The sequence below is a fragment of the Monoraphidium neglectum genome, assembly GCF_000611645.1.
Source record: "Monoraphidium neglectum strain SAG 48.87 unplaced genomic scaffold scaffold00350, whole genome shotgun sequence".
Lineage (NCBI taxonomy): Eukaryota > Viridiplantae > Chlorophyta > Chlorophyceae > Sphaeropleales > Selenastraceae > Monoraphidium > Monoraphidium neglectum.
In genome coordinates, this window is record NW_014013278.1 from 1 (window position 1) to 18,200 (window position 18,200).

The 18,200-nt window shown below is 62.9% G+C and overlaps 4 protein-coding genes across 4 annotated transcripts; all 4 read right to left on the reverse strand.

The window, feature by feature from the left end:
• Positions 1 to 566: 566 nt before the first annotated feature.
• Positions 567 to 1,557, reverse strand: MNEG_2933 (Transmembrane 9 superfamily member 3; the record flags this gene model as incomplete). The annotated part of the gene is made up of 3 exons (XM_014048584.1): positions 567 to 650; positions 884 to 1,104; positions 1,269 to 1,557. Coding segments are annotated over 3 exons (594 nt in total), but the record flags the coding sequence as incomplete, so codon positions are not given.
• Positions 1,558 to 2,241: 684 nt separating this feature from the next.
• MNEG_2934 (hypothetical protein) lies at positions 2,242 to 5,276 on the reverse strand (the record flags this gene model as incomplete). Its single annotated transcript, XM_014048585.1, has 10 exons — positions 2,242 to 2,307; positions 2,493 to 2,655; positions 2,795 to 2,841; positions 3,068 to 3,244; positions 3,419 to 3,512; positions 3,702 to 3,733; positions 3,890 to 3,944; positions 4,099 to 4,220; positions 4,528 to 4,670; positions 5,213 to 5,276. The coding sequence occupies 10 exons, from the start codon at positions 5,274 to 5,276 to the stop codon at positions 2,242 to 2,244; spliced, it is 963 nt and encodes a 320-aa protein (XP_013904039.1).
• Positions 5,277 to 8,425: 3,149 nt separating this feature from the next.
• MNEG_2935 (hypothetical protein) lies at positions 8,426 to 10,393 on the reverse strand (the record flags this gene model as incomplete). Its single annotated transcript, XM_014048586.1, has 2 exons — positions 8,426 to 9,703; positions 9,965 to 10,393. 2 exons carry the CDS (start codon positions 10,391 to 10,393, stop codon positions 8,426 to 8,428), a joined length of 1,707 nt encoding a protein of 568 aa, XP_013904040.1.
• Positions 10,394 to 12,129: 1,736 nt separating this feature from the next.
• MNEG_2936 (hypothetical protein) lies at positions 12,130 to 13,984 on the reverse strand (the record flags this gene model as incomplete). Its single annotated transcript, XM_014048587.1, has 6 exons — positions 12,130 to 12,192; positions 12,365 to 12,426; positions 12,858 to 12,927; positions 13,246 to 13,488; positions 13,653 to 13,677; positions 13,878 to 13,984. The coding sequence occupies 6 exons, from the start codon at positions 13,982 to 13,984 to the stop codon at positions 12,130 to 12,132; spliced, it is 570 nt and encodes a 189-aa protein (XP_013904041.1).
• Between the last annotated feature and the right edge of the window lie 4,216 nt (positions 13,985 to 18,200).

Below are 18,200 nucleotides of genomic sequence, written 5' to 3' on the forward strand. Positions count from 1 at the left end.
CCCCTGGCCCCTCCCCCCACCTTGTGCTCGAAGAAGGAGTAGTCCAGGTACTTGTCAAACCGCTTAGAAAAGTCCGTGTCCGTGGGCGTCCACGTCACCGCGTAGGTGAAGGCCACCTTGGCGCCAGACACGAGCTCGACTGGGGACGTGGCGTTGTCGTGCTGGGTCAGGTTGACATGGATGATCTGGGGGGCGGGGGCGATGCCGCGTGTGTTGGGATGCGGGTGGGTACGAGCGTGCAAAGAGATAGGTGAAGAGCGCGGCGTGCGTTTTGGGGTGTGCGTGTGTGTGTGAGCGCGTGCGCATGTGTGGTGTGAGCACTGGTGGGTTGTGCGGGTAGGGCTACCAGGCGGGGAAGCTGTGGCGATTGGGGCTGGCGGCATGGGCAAGAGGGGCCAGCTGCACAACAACATTTGGAACACAACAGGGTGTTCTTGAATGCTGGCCAGCCGGCTGGCAGCTGACACGCTGACTTTGACATGCTACCAGCAACACTCCCCTCCGCATTGCATGGCCGCAGCTGTGGGAAGCTCCCAGACAAAAAATGCGACCAATGACAGCCGAACGATCGCAGATGCTGCTACGGCATGCTGCCGCTGCTGATGCTGCTGCTCCTGCTGCGGCGCCAGGGCTGCATCCTCGTACTCCTGCTGCAGAACACGCCAGGTATCAGCCTGGCACCACTCTCCACAGCCACCCCACAGTACAATACAGCCGGGCGAGACTGCACCTGCAGCTGCCCAGGCACGGCCCCCACCGCCACAGCAGCCGACGGGCCTCACAGCAAACGCAGCAGGCAGCCGGCCTCCCGATCCATCAGGCGGACGCATGCGAGGCGAGTGTCCACGCGCCCCCCCCCCCCCTGCCGCGGTACCCCCCTCACCTGGTCCTCGTTATAGCTGATGTCCAGCTGCCAGTGCGGGTACAGCAGCGTGGCCGGCTGCTGCCCCTTGGCCCCGTGCTTGACCTCCCCCACGTAGCCCCACATCGGCAGCTCGTCCATGAACAGCTCAAACCAGTACTGCCGCCGGATCGCCTCCGAGAACTCAGACACGTCGTCGTCCGACAGCGTCTTCTCGCAGATCAGGGTCTTCGGGACCGGGACTGCGGTTTGGCGCACGCGGACGGCGGCGACGGCGACGGCGCATTGCGTGCGGCGGGCGGTTGGCGGCGGGTAAGGGCGCGCCGCAGGCGAGCGCCGCGCGCGAGCGCCGCTGCTCGCGCGCCCGGCTTGTCATCTCATCAGGCGCAGGGGGGGCGGCGCTCACCCTTGAACTTGATGTCCAGCTGGCTGTGAATTAGTTCATTGCCCTGCAGCACCTCCCCAAGGCCGCCCCAGCTGTGCTCGGCGGGCTCATCAGGCCGCGCCTTGCAGTATGGCAGGGCGTAGTAATTGTAGGTCTCTTGTGGGTTGTTGAAGGGCCCCACTTTGTTTACCCACAGCACAACCGGCTCCTTGTCCGCATAGCGATGGTTGCGCTCGCTTGCTAGTGCTGGCCCCGCTAGGCTGGCGGCCAGAAGGCCTAGCAGCCATAGCGTCCCCTGCCGTCCTCGCATCGGTCACAACTACGGTGCTAGGCTCATGGATCAGGTCGAAAGGTTGTGATCTCCTTATACGAACGAGCTTCCGATCGCCTCTACAGTATTTGAGGCCGTGTGCAACATTACCAAACTTTGCATGGCTGAAAGCAGGGCCTTCCTAGAGAAGGTTGGCCCAATGACAGCACCAGGCAGCAGCTGCTGCAGCCTTCAACACAGCGTCAACGCACCGACACGCATGTGGACGGAGAAGCACAGCACTATTACAAGATGAAAGGGAAGGGGTTTCCCAGTTGACCTGAACCACCCGCAATGCTGCCTCAGGCTGGCCACCGTCCACACCCAATGTGGTGGTTGCCTTCCGTCATTGGCCAGCTGCGTTTGAATTACAAAATGCAACACTTGAGTCGGGCATTTGCGATGGCGCGGAGCAATCAAGGGAGTGCTTGGAAACACACTGGCTTCATGATAAGAGCATCCTACGATACATCTTGGTCAAAATGCTTGCTGCGGGGGTTGTCCGCAGGCCAGTCCACAAACCACTGGCACACCTGCAACCGGCAACAGCTGCCCTGCCACAGCTGCAACCGGCCGCCTCTTGCCTTCATGCACAATCAAGAGCAGATGCCATTGATGACCAAAAGCTGTGTGCTGTTTTGCCGACCAGTATTTGCAGTATGTTACCGTCGACGCACGCAGCCATCACCGCGACGGCGCAAGCCGTGCCTGCATGTCGATGTCCACCTGCGATGTTGGGTGAGCCAGCGCCTGATCGTGTGAACAGGAATATTGCGCGACGTCATATCAGCGGGAAATGCGACCCAAAGCAGTTTCATCGCCAATACAGCTGTCTATGATGTGAGTGCAGACGGCCGCACCCCCAGGCACCAAGGCGAGGCACGATGGGCCACCAATTTGAACTGGGCTGCATTTCGCCCGTGAAATCCGCTCACCACGTGCGACTGCGACTGTGAGGTCGGCGCGCTGGAGCGCAGCGGCCACGCGCCCCTGGGCTCCGACGCAGACTGCGACACGCCGTCGCCGACGCTGCCGCCCCACTGCGACGGGTCGTTGCCGTTGGCAGCGCCGCGCGGCAGTGTCGCCGGCTTCAGGTGCCTGTGAGGGGGCGGGGGGTGCACGCGCCAGGGTGCGCTGCTGAGATAGCAGGCTATGTATCAACAATGTTGACACCAAGCCCGCAGCCAGAACACACGACGTCAATTGGCAACCCAGAGGCTCGTGACCTGGGGCTCACCAGTCAAATGGCAGGCCGCTGCTGACCAAAGGTATGCGCTCGGCGCCCTGCAGCAGAGCGCGGAGGGCGGGGTGATGTGTCCCGCACCTGGCCAGCCCATGGCGCCTGCACCCGCCTCCTGCCACCCCCTTTGCACAACATGCGTCTGGCATCCGCGCCAGCCCCTTCGTTTTCTCTGCCATTCGCAACTGCCCGTCGCAGGAGCAGCCGCAACTTGCCCAGGGGCACTCGAGTTGCCCCCCCACGCGACCCCTCCCCCATGCGCCCGCGCACCTGTGCCAGGCGGTCCTTTGTGAGGATGTGCGCCGTCCACTTACGGTGGTGCCACGCCACCGCGGCCGCGGACAGCAGCATGATCGCCGTCACAATAGCGGCCGCAGGGACAGAGCTGTCGAACTTGATCCACGCCGCGACCGCTAGGTTGGCAAAGCACGCGGGGATGGACAGGCCCTGGTGGCGGGGCGACGCAGGGCAGAGGGCGGACAACGCAGAGGGCAACGCGGGAGATTGCGAGAGAGCCATAATCTGCGATGGTGACCAGGCATAGCGGGCAGGAGGCCTGGGGACGCGGCGGCCAACATGACAGGGAGGTAATGACAGGGGTTTAGGGGGGGGGGCGCTTACGAAGAGGGTGAAGGCGCGCCGCCAGCTGGTCTCGCAGCGCGTGTTCCAGTGGGCGGCGAAGGATCGGTGCGGCGCCGGCGGCCGCATTCCGGGCCTGCTTGTGAACGGGAAGTGAGCGCAGTGATCTTGTGAGCTGCAGGGACGCAGCAGGGTTGAGCGATTGAGGCATTCAATAACTCAGCTTGGCTACTCGGGGTTGTGTGCGTTGGGGTGAGTGGCATGTACATGAGCGTATGCGTGCGTTTGTCACGGCAGCGGCGGAGTATGTTATGAGAGGGCTCACCTGTAGGTCAGGGCAAAGTCGCGTGCTCGTGCCTGCGGTCACAGAGGGCAGCGGGTGGGTGGCGGCGCTGCGAAGAGCTGCTTGCAGAGCAATCATCAGGTTTTGACACCCGAGCGCACAGCCTGATTGCCCAGTGCGCCATCTCCCGTGCTGTTGCAACGAAAACAGGGCCGTGGGCAGCGCCCCACCATGAATTCCGCCTCCTCTTCATCGGATGTGTAGCGCTGGCCGGTCTTGATGATGCTGCGTAAGGGAAGCGTGCAGTCTCGTGGGCAAAACAAGGTGCCAAGGCAGGCGAGCCGATTGCCGCGCCCGCGTGCGTGCGGCACGCCCGCATGCCTGCCGCACGCGTGCATGTAGCTCGTGCAATTGTGCGGTGACGCGTGTCCGTGCGCACCTGACGAGCATGAGGGTGCAGATGATGACGGCGATCATGTTGAAGCCCACGGTCAGCGCCATGGTGAGGCCAAAGAGCGGCAGCAGGGCGCCCGTGGTGTCGACAAAGCCCGTCCAGTCAAACTGTGCGCCAAGGGGGGTTCGAGGGCACAAGGGCGAGAACAAGAGGCGGGCAGAGGCGTGAGAAGGGGGGAGCAGAGGTGTGCATGTCCTGGGCGAGGCAAGGTTCAGCGTTAGAGGGCTATGCATTGGCTCGTGTGGCGCATCCTGTAGCAAATCCCGGGAAGAGCTCTCGTGCAAAGCTGAGCCCCTCGCGGTGCCGAGCCCCCCCCCCCCCGACGCCTGCGCTGCTGCAGCGACTGGTGCACAAAATCGGCTGTTGAATCCGGTCAAACGCGGCCGCGGCCCGAACGCGCGTGCGCGCGAGCACCTGCATGAACGCCGCGAGGGAGAACCCCGCGATGAGGGCGGCCATGTTGCCGAGGGCCTTGAGCTGCTCGCTCTTCTCCTCCACGTCTCGGCGGTTGCGCTCAAAGACGCGCGCCCACAGCACGCGCGCGTTGTCGAGATGCCCTGCGGGGAGGGGCGCGGGAAGGCGAGCCAACCACGCCCGTGTGGTGAGCTGCAGGGCGGGGGCTTGACCTAGGGATGCCCCTCTGTGCGAGTGCGTCAAACTTGCGCGCAGTACGGCTCCCAGTTTGGCAGTGACGCTTGCTGCTCACGCTGCTCAACGTCTAGTTCATGCCAGAGCCTCTCCTCCTCTCTGCGCCAAGGGCGTGTCAACAGAGGGTGTGCGTTGATGCAGCATGGACTGCGGGAGCCCCGCAAGTGGCGGGCCAACAACTTTTGCAAGCTCGCGCATGCATTTTTAGACCTGCTTGGTTAGGCCAGCAGAAAGGCCGACAGCTCAGCAACATGTTAGGCAAGAGAACACAATTACACGCTCAAATTCCACATCACTGCAATCCCTCCCTTCTCTCGCCCCTGCCGCCCCCACCCAGCCCAGCCCAGGCGCGCCCACATGAAGTCGCGCTCTGCAAGCATTTGGGTGCGCTCCGCCTCCCGCCATTTCAAGTCCTCGCCACGCCACTGCCGATCCTCTGCGCGCCATTCACGGCTCAGTGCTGTGTCATAGCCCGTGAGCAGCGCCTGCGCCGCCTCCACCAGCCGCTCGTCCATCCGGGCGCGCCGTCAAGGCAGTAATGGACAATGTCTTTGCGCCTTTTCGGCGAGCTGGCGCTGAAGTGAGCAGCTTTAACTGAGATATCTTCAAAACAATATACTTTATGGCCATACGCACACGAAGAAGCCGATGGCGCGTCCAGATCAGTGATCAAAACATGTAAGATTTAATATGCCGTTAATCAAGTCGTGGATTGTCGTCATATGCGACTTGCTCCTCGTTCAGCACTCCAAGGCCGAAACGGCAACCGACCGCACCTTTCGGCGATGTATCATCATAACAGGCCCATCATACTGTACGCGATCGCGCTTTGCTTGTTCTAGTGTCACTGAGATATATGACTGTAGGTGGTATACATTTCTAGACCTTACCCCCGCCTCGATCTACGACAGCAACTGGGTCTGGCCAGTTTACGGCTGCCCGCCGGCATGAACACAGTATATGGTTTTGAGGCGTGCTCTGATCAGGGCCAGGGCGCGCCTCGTGAGATTTTAGCGCCACCCCGTCGCAGCGCCCCTCGTGCGACCCGGTCGGCCCTCTCCACTGCGCTCGCAGCTGCGGGCGGCGCGTCCAGCTACCGCCAAGACTCTTGCGACGGCTGCGACAGCGATGGCAGTTGGGGCGAGGGGCGTTCGGACTGCAGCAGCGCCGGCAATCTGTCGAGCTGCAGCTGCGATGTCGCAGGCACGCAATGCAGCGGGCCCATCCCAATCCCCTTCAGCAGCGACAACCCCAAGCAGCTTGCCTGGGCCAAGGCGCGCATGCGCCTGCAGCAGGCCGCAGTTCTGCGGCAGCAGCGCGCGGCGCCTGCAGATACGCACTACTATTATGCTGCACAGCAGCTGTGTGCGCCGCCGCAGCGGACTGGGTGGCTGGCGGCGCCGCAGTGCGCCCGCAGCGGGCGTGACCATCACCAGCCTGTGACGCAGCGCGACGCATAAAAGTTGAGTTGCACGTGGGATGGGCTGCGGGGTACTTGCATCTGAGAGGCGGGCAAGGGCTGGTGGCTGGGGCCTGGGGGCGTGTGCTGTCTGCTGGTGTGGGTTATGGTCCAGTGCACGTTGCCCTTTTGTGTATGACCCCAAGGTCATGCTCTCTGCGCCCTTTGTCCGCGCAGGCTCTGCACACCCTCAGGCGAGGTCAATCGCACTCCTGACTCCTCCCGGCGGCATCAACCACTCAAAGACGGCGGGTGCTGCTTGCCGTAGTGCTCTGCCGGTCTGGGCGGCTCATGACCTCGTACATTGATGAGCGCTCTTGTTCAATGGACAGCGTGATTCGATTGTGGTCGACGCTTCGACAACCCCACGCCCCGCCCGCGACTCAGCACCACACCTGCACGCGGGTGGCGGCGGCGCAACCAGCAACACGGCGACGCAGGGCCGCACGTCATCGGCCCTTTTCCAGCAGGTGGTCGCTGGTGGTGAATCTGGTTTTGCTGTTGTTTGAACAACTACACAAGATTTCATGGGCCGTGTGGAGAAACACTTGCAGCTTGGAAGCACGCAAAGAACCAGAGCTTGCATGTACGCTGCGGCTGCACTCCCAAGCGGCGGGGTTGCACCCCCACGATCATCAGCCCCTCGTCGCTGGCTCCAAGGGCAGGCGCGTGCGCCCGCTGATGTACGGCACAGCGCATGGCCCCAGAGCGCCGCACAGGCGCGCGGGGCCAGGCCGCCGGGGGCCTTGATCGGCTTCGCAGCGCTTTTCGCTGATCCTGGGTACCCCTTTTGCAAATATCCAGCCCCCGTGTGGTTTGTGCGACCAAGGGGGCAGCGCCTTCGTTTGTCAACTCCACCTTGGCTGTTTGAACCTTGCTCGTGCTTGGCTATTTCTACCTGCTGGCTCGCGTGTGCTTTACAGGTGACCTGGCACGCCGTTGCCAGCTTTGAACTCTTCTAAAGGACTGCGAGGGGTTGCAACCCCACTGTGTACTGATGTATTTGCACCTAATCTTTCATGCGCGTCTGTCAGCCATCAGACTGCCCTTGTCGACTCGCTGCGCAGGCTGCAGGCTCATCACCACTCACCTGCGCAGCTCGGGGCGCCTTGCGCGTGCAGCACCACTCGCAGGCGCGCCCCTGTATATCGCACCATCCCCCTGGCATTGTGCCTCTTGGCACGGACGTGTGGCCCCCTGCCCACTTCCCCATGCCCAACGTCATGTGCAGGGGCGGCTGCGGCCGTTCCCTGGGCACACTTGCAGACCACACAATGTGGCGTTTAGCGCACTGATCGCACAACCGGTGGCTTGGGCGCAGGTTGCGCGCATCCAACGCCTCTTAGTCAATGCCACGAATCGGTTTTGCTGTGCCGTTGCTGTACAGCCGCTTGTCGCATCCTTGTTTTGCACATTTCCTGCGCGCCTTGTGGAACCCTTGCTTTGAAACCCTTGCGGTGCTTGCAGGAAGCCATTCAATGTGTCAGATTGCCTGGTGGATTGCGGCTGTGTTTCCCTTGTCGTGCACCACACGTTGTGCACCACCCAGCTCGATTGCGTGGCGCTTTGGATTGATGTTGGCTGTTACTCGTGCCCACGCCAGCCAGGGCACCACCAGGCCCCGCACTTGCACACCTCGGAGCACTGGTGGCGTCATCAGGAAGGTATCCTACACAAACCACACACAACAGGCATCTCCAATCAAGCGGCACAAAAGCTGCGGCTGCTCACAAAGGGTGAAATGGAATGACGCCGGCAAGTGGTCGGTGGGACGGGCCGCGGCGCTGACAGTCAAAAAACTGCCCAAAATTGCAGGCGACAGGCGCTACACCAGCGCGCGGAGCCCCTCGCAACTCCCTTGATGTTGCGGCGGTCGGGGAGTGTACCGCGCTGCTCTCACATTCGGCCTGAGATGGGGTATCAACAGTGGACCCGGGGATGCTGCCTGCCCAAGAAATAAGGCGCACCGTAGCGGATTGGAGGATGGTTGAAATGAAGCGGTCAGAATGAAGAGGACGGAGATCTCAGCAACCGCTCGACCTGCGAGTGGCAGCAGTGGGGGTGACAGGACTTGGGTTGAGCCATGGTGCGCGCGAGTGCGCTGGCGTACACACACGCACACACACACACACACTCTCTCTCTCACACACACACACACACAGACACATATTTGCTCATGTGACAGAGGAAAGGCACGTATGCAGGCTACGCGTATCTGCTACCGCGGCGCAGCCAGCCCCCGGCCCACGTCCACCCAACACGCGTGAGCTTGGGGCGGGTTCGCAGCCCCCAGCAGCGCGGCCGCACCTCGTCCTGCGCCTCGGCCTGCGTGCGCCACTCCTCCTGCAGCGCCTCCAGCTCGGTCAGCCGCTCGATCTGCTCGCCAATGCCGGTCAGCTCCGCGGCGGCCACGTCGATCTCCATCTCCACCTCAATCTCGATCATGTCAATCACGCGCGCGTAGCCGTCGAGGAGCTCGAGCCGCGACGCCAGCCGCTCCTCGACGCCGCGCCGCGCCGTCTCCACGCGGCCGATGCGCGCGGCGTACGTGTTCGGGCCGCCGCCCGCGGCGCTCGCGAGCGCGGTGCTGCCGGTGCCGTCGCCGGAGTCGACGCTGCCGCGGGCGGCCGCAGCCGGCGCGGCCGCGCCCGCGGCGGCGCCGCCGCCCACGGACTCCATCTTGACCTGCAGCTGCCACAGCCGCGCGAGCGCGCGCGCGTCCTCCGACGCCTCGCCGAGGGCGGCCTCCACCTTGCGGCTGAGGGCCGCGTGCTGCGCGAGCAGCGCCTGCCGCATGCCCTCGATCTTCACCGCATTGGTCGGCAGCTGCTTCAGCCGCGGCAGCAGCAGCGAGCTGCTGGCGACTGCGCTGCCCGCCGCCGCCGCGGCGCCGGCCGCGATGAGCGCCGGCAGCGCGGGGTCAAGCAGCGCGGACGCCGCGTCGCTGCCAGCGAGGACCACGGCCGCGGGCAGCACCCAGCTGGGCAGGCCGCCGGTCGCGCCGGCTGCCAGCGGCCGGCCGAGCCGCTGCACGGCGGACGTTTTGTGGTTGACGACACTCATCGGCTCGCCTGGCCGCATGCCTGGAGCCGCCGTGCTGAGCAGCAGCCGCCGCTGCTTGCTGCGGCCGCGCTCGGGCGCAGACACGACCGTCACGCGCTCGCCCACCTGCGCCGGCACGTCGGCGGTCGCCGTCGCCGCCCGGAACGTGCGGCTCGCGCCGTCGGGCGCCCGTACGACCCACGTGTGGACCGCGGCAATCGGCGGCGCCTTCCACAAGCCGACCGCGCGCGCAGCTGCGAGGGCCCAGTTGCTGGCTGGTTGCTGCGCCTCCGAGCTGCAGCTGGTGACTGTTCCCGAGAACAGCTCAAACTCGTAGCGGGACTCAGAGTCGGCCACGACCTTCGCGCCCTCCTGCGGCTGCACCACCGCCAGCGGCCGGTTCGGAGGCAGCGGCGACGGCACCACGAAGCCGAACGACACCTGGGGTCGAGATGGTGAGGGGCGGGCTGATGCGTGGGGGCAAGGTGGAAACCCCTGGCGAAGAGGGGCGCAGCTGCTGCTGCTGCTGCTGCTGCTTGTGGCGTGCGCTCGCATCCCTTGATGAGCATGGCAGCTGCAGCTAACAGGTGCAGCAACGCCAAGCGCCTTGCGTCCTTGAGGAGCCTGCCCGATCCTAGGCCAGGGGGCTGGGCGGCGGAGGCCCGCCCCCCATGCGACCCCTGCCGAGCTGGCTCCACTCACCTCCTCATTCCGCGGCATGCCCTGCGTCCGCATGCCCTGCATCACCGCCAGCGCCTCCACCACCCGCAGCTGCCGGCAAAGACCCAGGATCAGCGCCACCGTCGTCGCCAGCGAGGCCGCGGGCCACTGCGGGCCCGCCGCGCCGGGGCGGCCGCGCTGCGCGCTGCGGCGCGACGCGCACATGTCGGCATAGATCGCGAGGGCGAGATCCACATTGCTTTTTTCGAGGGCCAGAGACAGAACAAGCTCCGCATCGGCGGCCTCGACACCATCGAAGGGCTGCGAATGCTGCTGCAGCAGCATGTCCAGTGCCTCAATGGAGGTCTTGGCGCATGCGACACGGCGCAGCAGCGCGGTGTTTCCGGCGATGCTGCTGTCAATGGGTGCTGTGCCAGCGTTGGCTGGCTGCTGATATTGCTGCTGTCGCATCTGGCGCTGCTGCTGCTGCTGGTGTGGCTGCTGGCTGGTTGTGGCTTGAGTGCCGCTGCTGCTGGCGCCGCTTCGCGCGGCGCCCCCCCCAACAACGGCGTCTGACGCAGTTGCCTGCGTTGAATGGGTGCGTGCATGAAATCGTGATCGGCGAGTCAAGTCTCTGGCATGGAGACCCAGGCTAACTGAATCAAGCGCACCTTGACGACTGTGCGCGACCTTGGCTTGGTCACGCGGCCCAGCAGGAGCGAGCTCCGTAGCCTGGTGCCCGGCCTCGCCGATAAGCTGCTTCTTGCCCACATCTCTGCCCCGTTGCGTCCAGATCTAGTGTATCCACGGCAGAGTTTTCAGGTTGTGCCTTGCTGCCAGGGGCCCTTTATTTGAATTTTGTGAAACAGACGCGTGCCAACTCCAGGTGGTCTCCGATGCAAGCCCGTGCGTGAAGCTGAGGTGGAGAGCGGGCAGATCCAGGGCGGGGTCCAGCAATCTCGTAGTCAATGCACGAAGGCGCCTGAGTTTTCAAGGGCCGGAAAAGCGGCATGATGGCGTTTTCACAAAAAAAACAGCGTTTGCAATGGGTCCCTGCACTCCATTCGCCAACGCACAACGCACAACCGGTCCAACCCCCTACTGACCTAGAGTCCCTGTACCTGAAATCATAAAAAGCCCAGGCTGACATGCCGTGAATGAACACTTGCTGAGGTCAGACTAGCCAGTAGAATAGAAGTTCACCTCAACTACCTTGGAGTCGTAGTCGGCCGTCACCGCCTCACAGGGGGCGTGAAGTGGGAAGTGAGCGGCAAGCAGCAATGGAGCGTGGCAACCTTGGCTTTGTGTTTCGAGTGCGGGTGGGGTATCCCTGCTTGCACCCATTCCATCGGCACGCGTCAAACCACAAAAATTGCTAGACAGATGGTGAATTGTGCCAAGGGGTGCTCCAGACTTCACCTGACTGGCGGATTACGTTGCCCTACCCAAGCCAACATACCGCATTCCGAGCAACATGCGGTGCGCTTACAGCGTCCTTGCAAGTAGAAGCAAAGCGCAGCTCAGGTGATGCATGATGCAGTCAAAATCCACAAAAAAGCAGGCTGGTGGCAGCAGTTGCAACCAACAAGCAACGAATAGCAAGCGCACACAAGTGTTGCGCGTTGTACACACAGAGAATTGGACCAAATCAAACAGATGAGGGGATCAGCAAATGCAAACTCAGAGCTCAGCATAGCAAACACGAAGCTCAGCACAGCAAATGCAAAAACCTGCAGGTGATAATGGTGATATGACATCAGTTGATGGGCAAGATGAGCGCTGCCCCGTGCACTCACGTGCATCCAGATGTTCTGCATCCCTGCTTTTCTCCGCCGCTCGTCTCCAGTCGAGGCATGCACGCTGGGATGCGCACATGGACGACATGCGCCCACGACAGCCCGCGCGCCACATGCCGCGCTGCACATGATGGGCACTCTGATAAACAGGATCGCTCGCGCCGGTGACCCGGCAATAATACAGGTCGGCAACCGCAGGCAGGACTTTGCCCGCAATCTCGCGCCTGCCACAGCCCAGTTTGCTGGGTGGCAGCGTCTTGTTCCCCTCGTGCGAAACAGGGCTGCGGCAACTTGAAAGCAGCGCGCAGCATATAGGAGGCGTGCATCAATAAAATAAGACCACGCGGTGGCGCACGTTTTGACGATACAACCTTCCCCCCTGACGCCGCCGCAGCATGCAGCCTGCGCCCCTCAGGCCTGTTCGGAGAGGGCGCTCCACGAGATGGATGCATTGAGCGCCTGGGCAAAGGCCACCTGCGCGCGAGGCGCGCACGAGCAGGGGCGCAGCAGGCGTCTAGTTCAGTAAGTGCGCACAGACACGGGTCCACACGGACAGGGGCAGTTCGCCCCGCAGCAGGGGGAGCTGTGCAAGGCGCTGCTGCAGGCTGGGCAACACCGTTCGGGCGGGGAGTCTCGGGGCACTCACTGCCTTGCGAGTGGCCGCAGCCACCATTCGGTCCGCTTCGAGCAGGTGGGGTGATGCCGGGTCTGCGCCACGTCAGGGGCGGCGGGTGGTGGGTGGGTGAGGTTCGGGGCTGGGTTGAGAGCGCACATGGGGGTCTGCTGCTACCAGGAGAGGGCAGCACTGGAAGCTTGGCACAGCCCAACCCCTTGGTGCAGTCGCTGTGGGCACGCCAGCCTGCCAGCTGTCACGCCCCTCGCTCTGAGGCTGGTACCCCACCCCAGCCCCATGCTGAGACGGGCACACACTGACTCACATGCGCGCACGTTGCAACGAGACCAACACGCACACATTTATGCAAGCACACACAAACAACATATAAACCCACCAGACACACTTGCATGCATGGCACAGGGTATCGATGATATTCACATGCGTACACATCACACGTGCGGATGCGCAGTCACACGTCCCCGATGACACTCACACGCGCGCAGACGCGCAATCACCCCCTCACCCTTGATGCGTCTGCTGAGCTGCTCGGCCTGGGTGATGTGGCCAGAGAGCTCCTCCAGGGCAGCGCTCAGCTGCAGGGGCCAAAAGGGTAGGCCGACGGCACAAAAGCAGATTGTGTGCCACGCTGCCGGAGGACCAAGACCTTGCTCGCCCCTCACATCTGCCACGGCTGCCCCGGCAACTCCATCCAGCGCCCAACTCCAGTTGCGCAAGATCACTCTCCCGTCAGGCCCCCGCCCCGCCGTCGAGTGCGTGCGCCCCTGCCCCTGCCCTGCTCGCGCGCAGCTCGCGCCCACTGCTACGGGCCTGTCCCGCTCACGCCTGGCGGCGCCCATCCCCCTCGGGGCGCGCACGGCCCTGCACACCCCCCGCCCCTGCCCTGTGCTCACCGACTCCCTGAACGCGTCCTGCTCGCGCCGCTCCTCCTCACTCAGGCCGCTGTCCTCTGCAAACTCGACGCTCACGTCACGCCTGGCCCCGTCCCACGCGTCCCGCACGGCGACGCCGCCAAGCTGCGCGCCGCGCGGCCCGCCTCTGGCCAGCACCAGAGGAGCGACGCTAGAGAGGCTGAAGCTGAAGTTGCTGCCGGGCTTCCAGTGGGACACGCCACCGTCAGCGTTGCGGACGACATACTATGGTTGTGTGTAGTGTTTTGGGGGAGTCGAAGCGGGTGTTCATGTCTGCGACAAGACGAAGATTGTCAAGATACCACCCCGCTGTGCATGCTGCAGCTCAAAGCAACTGTGGCCAATACATCCGCGCGTCTGCTGCCGCCAGACCCCGTCAGCCGCATCACCTTGTACTCCATCTCGAGATGGGGGCTGGAGTGCAGGGGATGGTGCAGGACGAGGGCGGGGGGACAGCGATTGTGAACGCGGGAAGCTGATATCCTGCTCTAACTGCAGAGGTCTTCCAGATGTAAGCAGGTGCCCATGGTTCTCTGCTGCGGCCACATCCCCTATTGAATCCCGCCAGCCCGCCAGCCTGGCTGAGCCCCCCTGCCCTCTCGCCCGCGTCTCACCCGGGCGGAACCTCGAAATCCGCCACCCACACGTCGCCCTCGCTCCACCTCATGCCCATGCCGCGCTTCGGGTCCCAATTGCCCAGCAGCTCGTTCGACCCGACCATGGCAATATCCTGGCCAAAGTTGGTGCGGTAGGGGATGCGGAACGACAGCCGAACCCTGCCCCCCTCTGCGGCTGAGGCGAGTCGAGTGCAAGGGTGGTGGGGGAGCGTGGACGGCGGCGGTCGCGGCGCGGCGTGCAAGGGGAGGGGTGCACGTGCAGCCAACTGGGTGAGCAAGCATGGCAAACACAACCACGCTGCGCAACAACTGGCAGCTGGATGAGCGCCCCTGCTCACAGCGCAACGCCGACGGGAGTCCCGTCTCAACGGCGCACACAGCCATGCAGCGAGCACACTCACCAACGTCAGCGAGGGGTACGAGTTGCTGCTGCAGCTGTGCGCAAGTTATCCTCTGAGCTATCCTGACCCTGCCTCCCCGTCCTGATGAAGCCTGCAAAGCATGGCGAGATGCGGGTTTGTCGCTTCCAGGCTCCGGCAGCAATGGCGCACCGGGAACCCGCTCAGCGTATACCGCTTGTTACTTGCGACTCACCACGGGCACGCGGGCAGAGCAGCTCGCCACGCTGCTCCCGGCCGCGGCCTGCATGCTGATTGTTTTGCTACACACTTGGCGCATCTAGTACAGACAACTGACGTGTAAATATAGCACTCAAATATTAAAAGGCGTTTCCTTGCTGTAAGGAAGGTGGGTGCCACCCCGGCGCCCCTGGCGTTGCGTGTGCAGTGAGCGGGCCACCTCCGACAAGGGCAGCGCGACACCCTCAGCAACTGCTGATGTAGTACGTATGCTGAGGCGCTGCAGATCCTGTCGTTGTAAAGTTGCCGCAAGCATGACAGTTGGCAACAACTTCCAACAGATGTAGGCCCAAACCGTTGCCTTTGATCACAGATACACGAGTGCACCAGCTTTCAGCCCTTCCCCCGCCTTCAGCACAATCCTTGTGCGCGACGGGCACACAAAGTCTGTACTGCAGCACCCAGTTTCCAAGGGTCGGCACTGCCACTGTGTTCAAGCTGGCACGGTACGAGGGGAGGGGGCCGCCAGGACGTACACACCCTGTACAAATGCATTTGGCAAGACCACCCACAAGTGTTGCAGATTACTGCTGGTTGGAAGTACCTTCCTACAGTGCTTCGTTCCTTTCGCATGATAGAACTGTGTGCCCTCAAGCCGTCAACACACAGGAGCATGCAGTGCGTGATCGTGGCAAAGCCACATGGCCGCCGGCAAGAATCCATAGCGAGGGGAGCAAAAAACAGCATCCTGTTGCTTGCCAACCCGCAGCGCTTTGGGGTCCCGGCCTCACGAGGACATGGCGGGTTTCATGCATGAAGCCCATGGCAAATCCACGTGTTTGATCAAGGGGCTCCGCGCAGGTTCTGTTTAAGACAATCTCAGGGCACCAACACCAGCCGGCCGGCTTTCAGTGTAATGCAAGTATCCTACGCCGCTGCGCCATGCCGAAGGCGCGCGTGATCGCCACGAAGAGTGATACCGGCGGGTGGGGCCATTGTTCAAACATGTGTGAGTGTGTGACCGAATGACGGTGAAAGAGTCCCTAGCAAGACACGTATCATCGCAAGCATTGATGTTGTGGGAGGGTAGCGCAGGCGCGGCTGCAACCGGCAGCCACGCACGGGCCGGGCCCTACACGCATTGAGTTGGTAAGCATGTGGTCCAAGGAAGTTGCCGGCGAGGTACTCTGTAAATTTGCTCCTGCAAAGTGCAGGCACCAGCCGGCCGGCCCGTTCTGAACCGCTGTGTTCCGCCTCGCCAGGCAGCAACGCGGGTCAACTGCCCCGGCGGTAAACCTATCCTGCCAGTGCTCGCAAGCAATCGGCCCTGTAATAATTGTGATACGGTGCTCGCAGTGCCGCCATGTGCCGCATGGGTGAGGGCCAGCCTGCCACACATCCAGCAGTGTAAAGCAAAACGTGCAAACTCTGTCAGATACACAAAGCCAACCAGTGTGGTCCCAATAGTGAGATGAAAACAATTGGGTGCTGCAGCAGGTGCACTTGCACAGCTGCATGCCAAAGTGGGCACGCCATTGTAAGAACCGGCCCCTACAACAGTGTGGGCCCCAGAAATCAGGCAGATGATTGACAGGTCCACCGCTGGTCCGATCAGCCCCGGTTGGGGGCTGCATAAGCCCCTGGAATGCAAAGCCCAAAGCCGCTCGCAGGCGCGCTGGTGATTATTTGCACCTCAACCGGCTGCACAGCAGTGGCCGCGTGACTGCCGGTCCCAGTAAGAACTGGCTGCATGGCCAGCTGAGGGCTATCAGCTGTGTGGCCAATCAGCCAGCTGGGCGTGGCTTGAAAGCCAGAGTGACCGTCTGCTGGCCCTTGTGGCACAACCTGGGGTGCGGCGGCGGGGGTGTAAACGACGCTCCCGATGGGCCACGCCTGCTGCATCTGGTGCTGCTGCCATGCCTGCTGGGAATTCTGCGGCTGCTGCTGCCGCTTCTGCTTCTGCTGCCGCTTCTGCTTCTGCTGCTGCTGCTGCTGCTGCTGCCACTGCTGTTGCTGCTGCTGCTGCTGCCACAGCTGCTGCTGCTGCAAGTATTGAGCACGGCCAGGTGGCTGTTGCTCGAGCTGTACCAACTGCTGCTGGTGCTGGTGCTGGTGCTGCTGCTGCAAATGTAGACGATTGAGGCCGGCAGCAACAAGGGGGGGACGCTGCTGGTGCGGCTGGGGCGCGAGCATGGTAGAGGATGCGCCTTGGCACAGGCCCGTGCTCAAAGGCACGCCAAGCTCTGTCGTGCAAGCGTATAACACGCAATTGGAGCCCACTGCGTCCGGGAGTTGGGCCTGCTGATGTCCCAAGAGCAGTGGTTTCTGCTGCTGTTGCTGTTGCCCCCGCTGGTGCGTCGTACAGGATGCCGCCGACACCAGCAAGGAGCCTTGCTGCAAGTCCTGCGGCAGGTAGCAACTGCCCTGGGGCACAAACACGTCGGTGCCTGGCAAATGCGCGATACTTGCCTGCTTCAAAGGGGCCGGCACAGCCCGTGGCCTGACAAGCGCAGCCGCAATGATGCCAGAAGTGTTGCTGCTGCTGATGCTGCTGGTGCTGGTGGTGTCGGCTGAGCTGACGCTCAAGGCAGTAGGCCTGCAGTTGTCAGTCGGGTCACAGTCCGGGAATCGCAGCTCTTGGGCCCTGATGGACAGCAAGAAGAGAGACGGGGGAGCCGGACGATGGCAAAGAATTTACAGCACAGGCTACAAGGGCTAGGGCGGTGTGGTGCGGAGAGGCTCAGGCCCGAGACTCAAGAGTTGTCACCCCGCTGCACACCTGTGCGCAAAAAAGCAGAGGGGCCTCTTGCAGTGCGCGCCGTTCTTGCACATCTGTGTTTTGAACCGGTCTGGATGAAGCCAATACTCCTGTACAACGGGCATGGAGGGTAAGCGTGGCGCGACATACATGCCACAAGATGCACAAGGCAAATGATGCACTCGCATGTGTTGTGCGCAGCGAGCAGGACACTTCATGCCTCAGTGCCGCTGCTGTGAAGCAGTGAAGGACCCCTGACATGGAGAGCAGAAGCGCGCCTGGACACTGTGCGTGTAGCCGCATGCGTCGCCCCTTGTGCATGTCTGGCCCTGTGGACCGGGGCACAGGGATGGTGCTGAGGTGATCAGTTGTTGGCTGGAGAACTCGCGAGGATGCCTGTGTGCATTCACATGCCGCGCACCCCACTTAATGGCTTGAAACCTGCGCGTGCCAGAGGCCTCCATGCAATGGCAGCCATGCCCTGTGCATCAGGCACAAGCCCTGTGCATCAGGCACAAGCCCACAACCCCAAGTCGCACCCCCATAGTTTCTGGACAGGGCACACTTGTGTACTTGAAGCGCGCCGGGTCGCGCCGCCGCATCTTCTCCTTCTCGTGCGCAAAGGGGCAGCGGGCCCAGTCGTGGTTGTCGCCACGGCCGCAGAGCTCTACCTGCAAGCAGAGCGCCGCAGCGGCCGTGCCACTTGGGGGGACGGCCCCGGCAGATCTTGGGCAATGTGTGCGGGGTTCTGCGTGGCTTCGCCGCGGCACATCAAACAGCACGCGTCGTCGCTTGCTTTGTCACTTCGCAGGCCCAACAACGTCTCTCGTGCGCCATTCACCCGGTGACCAGCGTTTGGCAGCGAGAGCAGTTCGTTCCCAACATTCAAAATTGAGGCGTAGCACTTCCTTCCCTAACCAGGGCAAATAATCTCGTCCTGATGATTCCGTCGCCTGGCGATTGGGCCGATCAGCTGTAGCAGCA